The 13,138-nt window shown below is 43.9% G+C and overlaps 1 protein-coding gene across 3 annotated transcripts in view; it reads left to right on the top strand.

Moving 5' to 3' along the window:
* LOC111223508 (regulating synaptic membrane exocytosis protein 2-like) overlaps positions 1-13,138 on the top strand; it is a 35,280-nt gene that overhangs the window by 9,463 nt on the left and 12,679 nt on the right. For 2 of the 3 annotated variants that reach the window (XM_022747690.1, XM_022747688.1), the window contains exons 8-19: positions 2,868-2,932; positions 5,323-5,442; positions 5,527-5,626; positions 5,996-6,119; positions 6,600-6,646; positions 6,781-6,869; positions 8,284-8,414; positions 8,654-8,825; positions 8,953-9,112; positions 9,314-9,337; positions 10,814-10,882; positions 11,222-11,357. In XM_022747690.1, the coding sequence (XP_022603411.1) occupies positions 2,868-2,932; positions 5,323-5,442; positions 5,527-5,626; positions 5,996-6,119; positions 6,600-6,646; positions 6,781-6,869; positions 8,284-8,414; positions 8,654-8,825; positions 8,953-9,112; positions 9,314-9,337; positions 10,814-10,882; positions 11,222-11,357 (1,237 nt within the window). The remainder of the gene's footprint in view (positions 1-2,867; positions 2,933-5,322; positions 5,443-5,526; positions 5,627-5,995; positions 6,120-6,599; positions 6,647-6,780; positions 6,870-8,283; positions 8,415-8,653; positions 8,826-8,952; positions 9,113-9,313; positions 9,338-10,813; positions 10,883-11,221; positions 11,358-13,138) is intronic. The other variant, XM_022747689.1, reaches the window with a different exon arrangement.

The raw sequence follows: 13,138 nt of genomic DNA, 5'->3' as shown, positions 1-13,138 counted from the left end.
GCTGAACGTGTTGCAGATGAAGTTGCTGAATGTGTTGCAGATGAAATTGCTTAACGTGTTGCAGATGAAGTTGCTTAACGTGTTGCAGATGAAGTTGCTAAACGTGTTGCAGATGAAGTTGCTGAATGTGTTGCAGATGAAGTTGCTGAACGTGTTGCAGATGAAGTTGCTTAACGTGTTGCAGATATAGTTGCTGAATGTGTTGCAGATGAAGTAGCTTAACGTGTTGCAGATGAAGTTGCTGAACGTGTTGCAGATATAGTTGCTGAACGTGTTGCAGATGAAGTAGCTTAATGTGTTGCAGATGAAGTTGCTAAATGTGTTGCAGTTAAAGCTGCTGAATGTGTTGCAGATGAAGTTGCTGAACGTGTTGCAGATATAGTTGCTGAATGTGTTGCAGATGAAGTAGCTTAACGTGTTGCAGATGAAGTTGCTGAATGTGTTGCAGATGAAGTTGCTTAACGTGTTGCAGATATAGTTGCTGAACGTGTTGCAGATGAAGTTTCTGAACGTGTTGCAGATGAAGTTGCTTAACGTGTTGCAGTTAAAGCTGCTGAATGTGTTGCAGATGAAGTTGCTTAACGTGTTGCAGATGAAGTTGCTAAACGTGTTGCAGATGAAGCTGCTGAATGTGTTGCAGATGAAGTTGCTGAATGTGTTGCAGGTGAAGTTGCTGAATGTGTTGCAGATGAAGTTGCTTAACGTGTTGCAGATGAAGTTGCTAAACGTGTTGCAGATGAAGCTGCTGAATGTGTTGCAGGTGAAGTTGCTGAATGTGTTGCAGATGAAGTTGCTTAACGTGATGTAGATAAAGCTTCTGAACGTGTTGCAGTTGCTGCAGGTCATCTCTCAGGAAATCAGACGTCATGCTGACGAGTTAATCTGCTGCCTCCATGTCATTGGACCAGATGTCACCTGGTCAGAGATTATGAGCTTTGATTGGCTCAGAGGGTTCCTGGCTCCTCCTCTCAGGTCTGGAGGTGACAGAGCAGCTCAGAGTCTCTGCTGCCACTGCCCTGAATACACCTAGTCTTAAACAAGAACCAGGAGACCTTCAACAGACCATCAAACCTGACTGGTCCAGGCCCAGAGAACCTTGGAGGATCCTGGAGAACTGGTCTGAATGTCTGATCCAGATTAGAGAGGAACACCTTCACCTGGCTGCTCTTGTACTGCTGGGCTGCAGAATCACTGTCTCTACTTCTGTTCAATTGGATTAAAAGAGGAGAGTGTGGATTACCAGCCTGCCTCAGGAATCACTGCGGACATAAGAATAGAAGCACAGACTGCAGGAGGCAACGCAACTGTTGACCAACCAGACAACAATATGTCTGCACACTTGATAGAGAGCGTTGATCAACGTCTCTGCAACTGCTGGATCCCTGGTGATCTGGTGATCTTCTGGACTTCTTGGTGATCTTCTGGACTTCTTGATGATCTTCTGGACTTCTTGGTGATCTGCTGGATTTCAGCAACTCTGATCTGGTAGAAAGGTGGGAGGAAAGTAGCAGGGTTGAGGGTGCAGTGTTGGCCCCAACCTGCTAACCTCCACCAGCTTTCAGTTTACAGTTTGACTAACCAGATCATTTTCAGACCTCCAGACTAATTGCACGCCAAGCTGCAGCTCAGGCTAACACCAGGCTAACACCAGGCTAACTCTGAACTATCAGCTGTCTGAGTGAGAGTGAAGCTAGCTCTCTAACAAGTTAACAATGAAATCATAGACAAAAGATGGACTTGGTGTTTTGACTCAGTTAATCTGATTACAGACAGGAATGAACAGCTCTGCAGCCTGCAGGCAGAGCTCAGGGCAAACAGCACCCACAGATACAGTGAGGAGGAGGAGCTGCAGGTTCATCTCCTCCTTTTCATCCTCCTCCTCTTCCTCTGCTGAAGCCTCCTCCTTCATGGCGTTCAGTCAGACCTGTGAGTACTGAAGAGTGTGAGTGTCTAAAGCTGCTTTGACTCAGTGTAAAGACGGATTACAGCTGATATGTTGGGACTCTGTGGTGGACGCTTCAGACCCCCCAAGATCCAGAACCCCTCCTCCTAATTGTCTAGACCCTCATCCAGAACCCAGCTCCTTCATTTCTGTTGAGTGTTGCATTGTGGGATATGAAATTCAGTGATTTCATCCTAGTTTGTGTAATTTAGTTGTTTTTAGAGCGCAAAATTACAAGGTGGTGATTTTACCATCAGGACATGTGTTGTAGTTTCAGCCAACATGGCAACATGGGCTTCTTCAGTCCGTGTTTACTGTTGGTTGGACTCAGAGTCAATGATTTGTTTGGATCTGCTTGCTTTGATGTACGTTGTCTTGTGTGAGTCCTTGTCTCCTTGAATCTCTACAACTGACTCAGGTTGCCATGGTATTCGGTGTTACACAATGTTACTCAGTGTTCAGACATAAAACCAATTTGGTTAATTTTTGTCCACGTTCATCCAAAAAAGACTAGTTATCAAAATTTATAACCCGAAAGTGTCTCCATCTCATCACAGAGGGGCCGAGTCTGATCACGTGACGACCAACAGGACTGTGATGGAGGATCTGGTGTCGAAGGGAAAAGCTCAGCAGATACAGAGCTGACACACGTTTTCTCGTGAAGTGTCCGCTGTATCAGTAACACTGGTGTTGTCATGAATTTATGACCTGGTTTGTCAATGTTTTCTATACTGTGACATGTCCGCATCAGACACAGGTGAACTATACCAGGTTGAAATGTCACACAGATGTCCTTTAAACAGACTGTATCTGCAGAGAACTGAGACAGTGGCAGGAAGCAAAAGTCTCTGATGAACTCAGTCCAACTTTATGTTTTTAATCATATCTGACCTCTGACCTCTCCTTCTGGATGTCTCGTTGCCAGGAGACATGGACAGCCAATGGTGGGATCATGGTTCCTGGCATGGCGAGCCTGCGCCCATGTCTATGGTAGGACTAACCCCCCCCCCCCCCCCCCCACGCACACACACATACACACTCACACACACACACACACACACACCCTATCAGGCAACAGTAGGAGGAGAAATAGGAAACTAGCCAATGAGGTGACAGCTTTTTTCCTGTCGCCTACTCCGAACCAATCATAGAAGCTGCAGCAGAGTGAGATGGGCGGGGTGTGTAGGTCAGAGGAGGAAGCTGATTGGCTGCAGTGGCACCGCGCTGAGCGAAGAATAGGTACAGGTGAGGACGACGAGGTTCTACTCTGTTCTCCTCCCTTGAATGATGATGTCACAGCTTAGAGGGCGAATCAGGACTCTGCACTGCTTGTCACCAGTCAGCATCTTGGGGTTTAGAGCTATAGATTCAGATTCTCTGGTTTCTCCTTAGTCCACCTTCTTCACCTGTGTAGCATCACTGGTTTTCTCTAGAACCTGACAGGTACAAGGGTCTGCAAAAGTTTGGGAAAATTTCATATTTGAAATATTTAAAAATTATAAATAATAAAATAATATATATAAAATAATAATAATAATGAAACCAGGTTCAGCTGAATCAGGTGGTTCTCAGTGGTTCAAACAGTCATTCACAGGCTGTAACACTTCAACAACATTGTGTCTTCATCAGAGTCACAGTGGATGAAGACGTGAGGAGCCAATGAGAGCACAGGTTGAACATGTTTCAAATCTATTGGTTACTGAATCCAAAGGTGTGAGTTACCATAGTGTCTGAGTGCCACACCCCCAACACCAGCACAGACCTGTAACACTGACAGTCATAAAGATAAAGTGCAAACATCTGTCAGTATGAGAAATCACAGGAACCAGATTCAGGTCCAGAGGACTCCACTGTTTTCCAGAGGACATATAACCTCAGTGACACTGCAGAACCGAGCTCAGCCTGTGTGCAACATCCATGTGTTATGCTGTGTTCTTATGTTGAGACATGTGAATATTTTTGTTCGTCAGACATGAACCACACCACAACATACAGACTACATGAGTGCTGCTGCAGTTAATGAAGGAGTTCATGGAGTGTTTGTTGTAGCGTGAGGATGTGTTAAGTCTTTTGGTGTCTGTTGAGTTATTGGGTTGAGTTAAAACTGTAGGTCATGTTTAAAGGTGATCAGTGGAGGCTCAGAGCTGATATCATTTAGAGATGGGTCACCTTGAGGACATGAATGTTTCTGACCCTGCCTGTCAGAGGAGAGAGGGAGTGGTGGTGACTGTAGCAGAGTTCCTCTGTATAGGTAGAGCCGTCTGAAAGGTTGAGAGATACATGATGGAGATTAACCCTTCACTGTAAATCTGTTACAGTGCTGCAGTTTCTGTGTGATCTCATGAACTGAACAATAGGAATATTGTCATTGACTGTTTAGGATGGTCTCACTCAGCTTTAGAAGTGTGGTTCTGCCTCAGGGTTTAGGACAGACAGTAGTCTCTATAGTCATGTTGTTTCCTCTGTCAAGTGTAAGGTAGAGAACGTGGACAAAGGTTTCCTGCTGGTCCACAGTGAAAGACAGACAGTCTCCTCTATCACCTCTACATGTAAACCAGTCTTAGACAGAAATGTGTTTTGGGTTATAAATGAAGTTCTCTTCTATAGACTCATAACAAAACAAACAGGATGGTGCACTGCCCACAGCTGTACCGTAGGATCACAAGTGATATGAATCCAAGTACTTAAAGAAGTTCATGGTGAGACTGTAAGATAAACTCACGAGGAGGTTAAATCCTGTCTGGGTATTTGATGAAGTAATGGCTGAGAGATCACATATGCATGTACACAGGTTCTGCACATCAGAGGTGACCAGGATGTCACTTTGTTCTTATCTGAATTTATAATAGTATTTAGTACATCAACAGTGTCCCCAACAAAAGGAAAGGACACAAAAGGAAGACTACCAAGAGAGGCGGACTGATAGCAGATTTATGTACTCTGAAAAAACTGCAGGTCTGACAAAGCCCCCCACCCCATGACGACTGCAGCTGCAGGGTGGAAACTTTTGCAGACAACTGTACACAATCTCAGGTGATATTATCACCTGCTGCAATCTCACAGATCACTCAACATTAGTGTGTATGTGGTCTGAACACTCCCTCACTCGCACGACTTGAATCAACTTGAGTTTGATATGATTGGGAAGAAGACAGAAACATTTTCTCTCTACGTGTGTGTGTGTGTGCGTGTGTGTGTGTGTGCGTGTGTGTGTGTGTGTGTGTATGTATGTATGGTTTTCTCTTTATGATAAATGTATTGAATATTAATTCAATCAATCTGATCAGATTCATCTTAAAGCTGATTGGACTAAACTTTTGTTGTTTGATATTATTGCTGTTGCTAAGCAACCACACATGTTTACCGCTGTGACTCCTCAGCAACCAGTCACATGGCAACCATCCAAGGATGGAGAGCGTCTAATTGGTCGAATTCTGCTGAACAAGAGGATGAAGGATGGGACAGTTCCCGCGGATACAGGGGCGCTGCTGGGACTCAAGGTGATGAAATCTCTTCTTCCTGTTTATGCACCTCTGACCTCAGTGTTGAGTTTCATGCCTTGCTCATGGGCAGAGTGTTTTCAGGTTGTCGGTGGGAAGATGACGGAGTCCGGTCGTCTCTGTGCATTCATCACCAAGGTGAAGAGAGGAAGTCTGGCTGACACCGTGGGACACCTGAGACCAGGTATACATGCTGGACTCCAGGGGCGTGGATCAAGCTCTCTTTGGTTTTCCTGTATCATGGAGCTGGCTCACTTTTAACTTGGGTAGATCACCATGGTAACCGGGGTAGATCTTACAGGAAGCTGACAGGGACAAAAGAGTTTACAATAGACAGAAAGAGCAGAAGATATAGACGTCAGGTTTTGATCTGAACCTCTGTGCTCAACCTGCAGCACAGGTTACCATGGGGATCTACCCCGGCTACCATGGTGATGATCTGTCTTTGTGGAACAGGCCCTGAGAGAGAAAATGCCTTTAGTGCATCACATGTTAATTATAGCCAATCACATGTGACACGATCTCCGTCTTATTCTTCCTCTCTGTGGTTCAGGTGATCAGGTTCTGGAGTGGAATGGTCGGGCTCTTCAGGGAGCCTCGTTTAACGAAGTATATAACATCATCCTGGAGTCCAAACCAGAACCACAGGTGGAACTGGTGGTGTCCCGACTCATCGGGTGGGTCAAAGGTCACACAGGTTATATTAATGAGGATTCAGTAACACTTCCTAGTTGAGATTCAACAATTCAACTGTTTCACTAACCCCAACCATTAAATGGTTTACCTGCTGTTTGTTGAGTATTCACAAATTGACAAAATGTTAGAAATACTCTGTAAATACTCTGTCGGAGGAAAATCCAAATAGAGTTAAACTGAGGATTCTTGGGGTTTTGAAACTATGAGAGAAAATGTTGTCAGATCTCCAGATGTGGTTAATCAGAGAGGGAGACAGGAAACAAACATATTTACCTGAGTAAGAGCTCTGCGGACTGTTCACTATGAACATGAATCCTAAACTGACCCACATCCACCCCACAGACTTAATACATCTGGATCTGCCGATCAGTCAGTAGAAACAACCTCAAATACATTCAGAAACAATCCTGATTAGTTCTGTTAGAACATCATGTTAACACATTGTGATTTTTGTTCCTCAGAGATGTTTCCAGAACAACAGAGAGCTCCCATGTCCAGCTGGACTCCAGTGAGTTTAATACACAACAAAACTACTGCAAACTCAAAACCACCACAGACTCAAAACCAATCTTAGTCTGTAAGAACTGGACCTGTTCTCTGTTTTATAAAATAAATGAGTTATTCTGTATGTTCTATGTTCAGGTTCCAGTTCCTTCGACTCTCAGAAAATTGGTCCGTCCATCTCTGTTACATCTCCCATGAGCCCCAGTATGCTGTCCGGACAAGTCTCTGTAAGTTTGCCCATCATGCACTGCATTGCCACATAGTCCACAGCCTATCAGCAGTCAGTTGACAGCCATCTCCATGGTGATGTGTGTGTGTTTCAGACTGTGAACAGGCGTCCTCTGGTTCCTCGAATTCAGGTAAACTGTAGAACACAGAGCAGCTAGATACTGTTAGTAATTGAGCCCTTGTAGAGTCCTTAGTTTTTAATTAGTGTTAGTGATGTCATAGCTCCGTCCCCCCGTACTGGTGACAAAGGACCTGGTGTCAGTAGTAGAAGGTTCTGTCACGGTTGAATAAGGATCTATTTCTGTTCCACTGAGCTTTCCTGTTCTGTAGGGCTCCTATGTTGTTATCAGGGTTTCTTCCTCTCATCTTTTGGGTTCTACTTAAGTTCTGAGGGTTCTGGGTCAGGCTGTGCCACTGTTCAAATGATCCATCTCAGGTATTACATGGTTCTAGGACTGCTCTGAAGGGATTTGGTTCTGTTCTCAATGTTCTGCTCTATAGGGTTCCTCTGGAACAGAGCCAGAACCCCTAGGGACAGCAAATAGTTTTTATGCTTTCCTGCTGGCTTCCATAACTATTCAGTTTCTGTTCCCAGACCTTTGGTACTCTATAGGTTTCAACACTGTTCTCTTTGGTTTCTCCTCTGTTCTGCAGTTCTCTGCTTCCTTCTATCATTCTATAGTGTTCTATGTTCTATCCTGATGAGGGTATGTTGGACTTTGCTTGTTTTCTAAAAGTTCTGGTCAAGAAGGTTCCCTTTTTTTCTCTTTTCCACAGACTCCTAATATTGTGTTAGGTTCCACATCTGTTCTCTGTGGTTCTCTGATGTTCTGTAGGGCTCCTCTCTTGTTACCAGGGTTTCTGCTTCTGTTCTATGTGGTTTTACTTCAGTTTTCTGGGTTTCTTTTGCTGTTTCATTGACCTCAGCCACTGTTCCAAATGATAGGGCTTGTGTTCTATAAGGTTCTCTATGGTTCTCTATGGTTCTGTTTGATTGTGTTCACCTTTTTTCTTTTGTGGCTCCTTTACTGTTCTTTTGCATTCATCTGCTGTTGTCAAGGGTTCTCCCACTGTTCTACAGGGCTCTACATTATGGGTTTTTTCTGGGTATAGATTTATTTGTTCTACAGGATGCACCTTGATGCTATAGCATTATTCTAATTCTGAGGGTTCTGTTGCAGTTAAACAGGGTTCTACTTTGTTCTATTACGCTATCTTATTTGGTGCTATTGTACTCTTTGGGTTCCCTTGGTTGTATCGAAGTCTGCACCTTTCTGCACGGTTGAACTCTTCACTGTTCTGCTGAGTTCTCCTCCTGTTGCCGTGGGTTCCTGTGTTGGTCTACTGGGTTCCTCTACAGCTATTTGGGGTTTGTGTTTAATGCTGTTGTTGATTTAAAATCTGTTTTTACAGGTGAAGCTCTGGTATGATAAAGTCGGTCATCAGCTGATCGTCACGGTTCTTGGAGCCAAAGAACTTCCTGTCCAAGATGACGGCCGACCCAGAAACCCCTATGTCAAGATCTACTTCCTGCCAGACAGAAGGTAAAAAAAAAAAAGAGTGAGTCAGAGTCCAGAGATTTAATGGACCAGGACATGTCAGCTGATGATAAGAACATGTGTTGGTTTAGGTATATGTGACATGTCCAAAGATATTATTCTCCTAGGCCCAGTTTGATCTGGTTCTGCTGTATAACGTGCAGAACCTCTTGTCTGGTTCTTTATAACTAAAAGTGGTTGCTGCTCTATGATTGGCTGTTAATTGCCCCTTCCTTTCCTTGCAGTGATAAGAGTAAGCGGAGGACGAAGACAGTAAAGAAGTCGGTGGAGCCTCGTTGGAACCAGACTTTCATGTACTCTCCGGTCCACCAGCGGGACTTCAGAGAACGGATGTTGGAGCTGACGGTCTGGGATCAGGCCCGGGTGCGGGAGGAGGAGAGCCAGTTCCTGGGAGAGGTCAGAACACATGTAGAACATTCAGAAAACATAGAGCATTTCATGCTTCAGATGTAGTCATCTTAAATGAGAATCTTCTAAGAACCAGTTTGCATGTGTTCTCTCTGTATGTTCTCTGTCTCTTTAGGTGCTGATAGAACTGGAGTCGGCTCTGTTAGACGATCAGCCTCACTGGTACAAACTGCAGCTTCATGATGTTTCCTCTTTGCCGCTGCCCAGTGCCTCCCCCTACCTGCAGAGGAGAGGACTGCAGCCTGAACACAGTCAGCCCAGCAGGAGGCTGCAGAGTGAGAACGCACACTCTGATAATACACACTGATCCTCTGTGTAACTCTGACAACATGAATACATTTTCAACAACAGCTGTGTTTAATCTATAACTGCCTCTGTAAAGTTTTTGTTTGTGTGTTTTTCTCTTTCATTTGTTTGTTTTTAATTTTGACTCATCTGTTGATTTGTTTTACTTTCCTCCCGTGATGCTTTTCCAGACAAAGGTCCTTACTATAACTCAGGTAACAACAGCTCTGTGTATGCTTTTGTGTTGTGGCTACTGACCAACTGTAGCTAATGCTAACTCCTATGGCTTTTCCCCATGTGATGCTAAATTAACAAGCTTCTTCTGTAAACCGTGCTGAAAGGAGGATTCATTGTGTTTGGCAGGATATGTACACCTCTGAATTTTCATGTTTGGAACCATTCAGTAATATAATCTATCTCCATTTGTTCTCAAACTGCAGTGACAGAACTGACCAGGTCTCCTTAATTTTAATTCAAAGGTCCACGAGAGGATCCAAGTGGTTTTGAATAGAAATTCACAGGTACTTGTGCGGACACTAAGGTGGAACACTACCAGTCTTTGATGTTCTTGAGAATCCTCGAATTGGTTCTAGGATTCCTTAATGGGTTTGCAGTTGTCTTAAAGACTGGGGGGTCTTTGTGGGGTTGTTGGGATTTCAAGTTCCTTAGTAAGGTCTCAGTGGTTCTTGATGGGGCCTCCAGATTTTTTGTATTGAGCTTCTGGATGTGCTTGAGAGGTTCCCAGTGTTTCATTTTAGATTTTCACAAATCTTTTAGAAACTTTATAAGTGTCTTGGAGATGTTCATTGGAGAGATCATTGTGGCGGTTTTGCAGATGACTGACAGTATCCTAGAGGTCTTAGGGTCCAAGTATTCCAGCTGTCTCCAAGACAACACCAGGGGGTTTGAGAGATTGATGTGCATGCAGAAACCCTACAAATGCAATGTCAGAAGTTCTTAAAAGTTTCTAGAAGTAGTAGTTTTTAAGGTGGGCCAGTGTTCTCAGAAAGACTGATGGAAATTCAGACCGTAACCATCTTTAAGGGGGCTTGAGTCCTTCAGAAGGATTTATATGGACTTCAGAGGTCCTTGAGAGGATCCAAGCGACTACTGAGTTTCACAGGTCCTTGTTGGGATTCTAGAAATCAGTGTCAGGGGTCTGTAATCCTTGAAGTGGCCCAGTTTTTTTTAATTCTAAATTCCCCAATAATCCATAGGGGTTTCCATGTGTCTTGTAGGCGTTCATGTGGATATTTGAGAGGTAGATGGTATCGAAGGGACTATTTAAAGTCAGTGGTCTTGGTTGGGGATCTAGGAATCCTTGTTAGGAGTTCTGAAGGTGCTTGTTGCCATTTCACCAATCTTTAAGTAGCTCCAGTCCAGTAGTTCTTAAAAGGTCCTAGAAGTGGTTAGGGGTATTTCAGTAGTCCTTGATGTGGTCCAAAGGATCTCTGAAAGGTTTCAGGGGAGTCTGAGGGGTAAACTCAAGTGAAATGTGTGTATCTGTCCTTTTAATGTTGATGTGTAAACTCAGTTGTTTCTTATCTCCTTGTACTGTTTCTGTTTCTGTGTCAGATTAGTTGACCTTCCTGTAGAGGATTACAGAGGAGCTGCTTACAGGCTTAAACATCCTCTCTCTCTCTCTCTCTCTCTGTGTCTCTGTGTATCTCTACCTTTCGTTCTTTCTGCAGGGTCTCAGAGGATCAGTGACAGTGAGTTTTCAGATTACGACTGTGAAGACGGCATCGGGGTGATTTCAGGTGAACTTCATGTCCCATCATACACTGCAACACCTGCAGCTTATTGTTAAAGCCCAGTCTGAACAGACGACATCAAAGTGAAATTCATTTGCATGTCCTGGTGAAACAGAGCTAGTTTTAGAACTGTCACTTTAAATTCCCATTTAAAATATTACCTTTAATGATCTGATCAGTGTTCTCAGTGTTCTCCTGGATAATAAAAGTGCTCATGGTGTTTCTGCTGAAATTAACTGACTTCACCCTGAAGTTTGACTGTGATAAAAGCTGGTCTGACTGGGTCCTGCAAAGCACTCAGTCAGGGTTGATGGTTGAGCTCCCGCTCTGTTTCTTTGTGTGCAGACTACAGACAGAACGGGCGAGACTTCCACAGTTCCACCCTCTCAGTGCCGGAGCAGGTGATGTCGTCCAATCACTGCTCTCGATCGGATATGGTCAGGATGAGGTCTCGGTCACCGAGCCAACCGCCTCCTCACAGGTAACCAGCCGCTACTGAGCGCATTCTGTGTGAGTGTGTTTAATATAATATATATAGTATATATAATTTATGATAATGAGAGATGGGGAGAGATTAGGATGATATGAATTGAGATAAGAATGAGAGAAAACACCAGACGACCAGATGACATGAGGTTGAGGTGAGAGACCGTAACGAGTTAATATAAAAATAAAACAACGATGCAATGAAATAAGACAATATGATATTGAGTGAAAGGAAATGAGATGAGAATATGCAATGAGTAGATATTAGATTATATGTAAAATCAAATGAGACCAGAAGAAGTTAGAGGAGACGAGGTGAGAGGAGATAGGTGTAGGTAAAACCAGATATAAAAGAGATTAAATAAGATGATAAACTGAGATGAGACCAGAGGGGACCAATGAGAGGATGAAATGAGATTAGGTTACTGGGACCTGACAGGGACTTTATTATTGGGTTTAAATGTGTTTCTTCCAGTTTGACTGAAACGTGAAAAAACTTTATGCATTTGAATTGATTTACCTGATAGTGTCCAGGCATCCAATCAGCCTTCTGAAAGGTCTTCATTTTACTCACCTCCTGACCCTGACCTCTGACCTCTCTGACCACTCTGACCTCTGCTGATCTCTGACCCTCTTTGCCCACTGATCTCTTTTGACCTTTGCTGACCTGCAACCTGTGGTTGCCAGTGGCAACCCTCTGTACCCGTTGTACCGGGAAGATGCCGTGCGGCTGTTGCGAGGCTCCAAACTGAGCCGAGCATACTCTGATGCCGGCCAGTACAGCAGCCTGAACAGGTAACCATGGCAACACACAGCACAACACCTGACCTGGGTCACCTGGACATCAGCCAACCAGCACACAGCCACTGTAGGACACTGTATGATAATGTGTGCAAGGAGAATATCATCTTATCAGATCGCAGCAGGGAGTCAGTATCAGATACATCTGTAAGATAAACCCCGCCCCTTTGCTACAGCAGGACCAATCAAACAATATGCAGCAAAGACTGTATGAACTGGTCTGACCCAGGTATGAACCAGGTCCCAGGTCAGGACTAGGTGTTGTGTTGTAGTTCTGGTTCTAGGACTGGTTGTAGTTCTGTTGTAGAACTGGTTTTAGTACAAGTCTAGTACTTGTCGTATACATTGTATACTAGTTATAGCACTTGTTATACAATTACTACTAATATTGGTAGTACTGCTGGTTTTAGTACTCGTAATACCGTTTAGTGCTAGTTGTTCTCCAGTGCTGTGTCTCAAATACAGTGAGTACACTCACATGTAGTATGCTGTGTACACATTATACTGACATGTAGTACACTGTGTACAAAAATACACTCACTGTTTAGTTTGAAAACACGTTGGTGGCCCCTAGCCTTCTGCTATGTAGCCGAGATGGCGACCATTGGGGGTGAGTCGTTTTCACTCAACTGTTTGTTTTGAGTGAACCATCCAGGTACCTGTAGTTCACTGCATGTTGCAGAACATGAACAGAGACACAGCAGTAGTTTTAGTTCTGGTTGTACTGCTGGTTTTAGTAATGGTCATACTGGTACTAGTGCTGGTTGTAGACCTGATCAAAGTACAGGTTTTAGTACTGGTTTTCAGTACTGGCTATTCTACTACTACAGGATGTAATACTGGTTAGTAATGCTTGTAGTAGTGGTTTGATTACTGGATATGGTACTAGTTTTAGTCCTGGTTGCATTCCTAGTTGTACTTCTAGTCTTGGCACTGGTTTCAGTACTGTGTGTAGTTCAAGTCATTCAGGTATTA

Source organism: Seriola dumerili, unplaced genomic scaffold (genome assembly GCF_002260705.1).
Source record: "Seriola dumerili isolate Sdu_G_001 unplaced genomic scaffold, Sdu_1.0 BDQW01000110.1, whole genome shotgun sequence".
Lineage (NCBI taxonomy): Eukaryota > Metazoa > Chordata > Actinopteri > Carangiformes > Carangidae > Seriola > Seriola dumerili.
The sequence above is the reverse complement of the archived record's forward strand: the minus strand, read 5'-3'. Positions and strand labels throughout refer to the sequence as shown.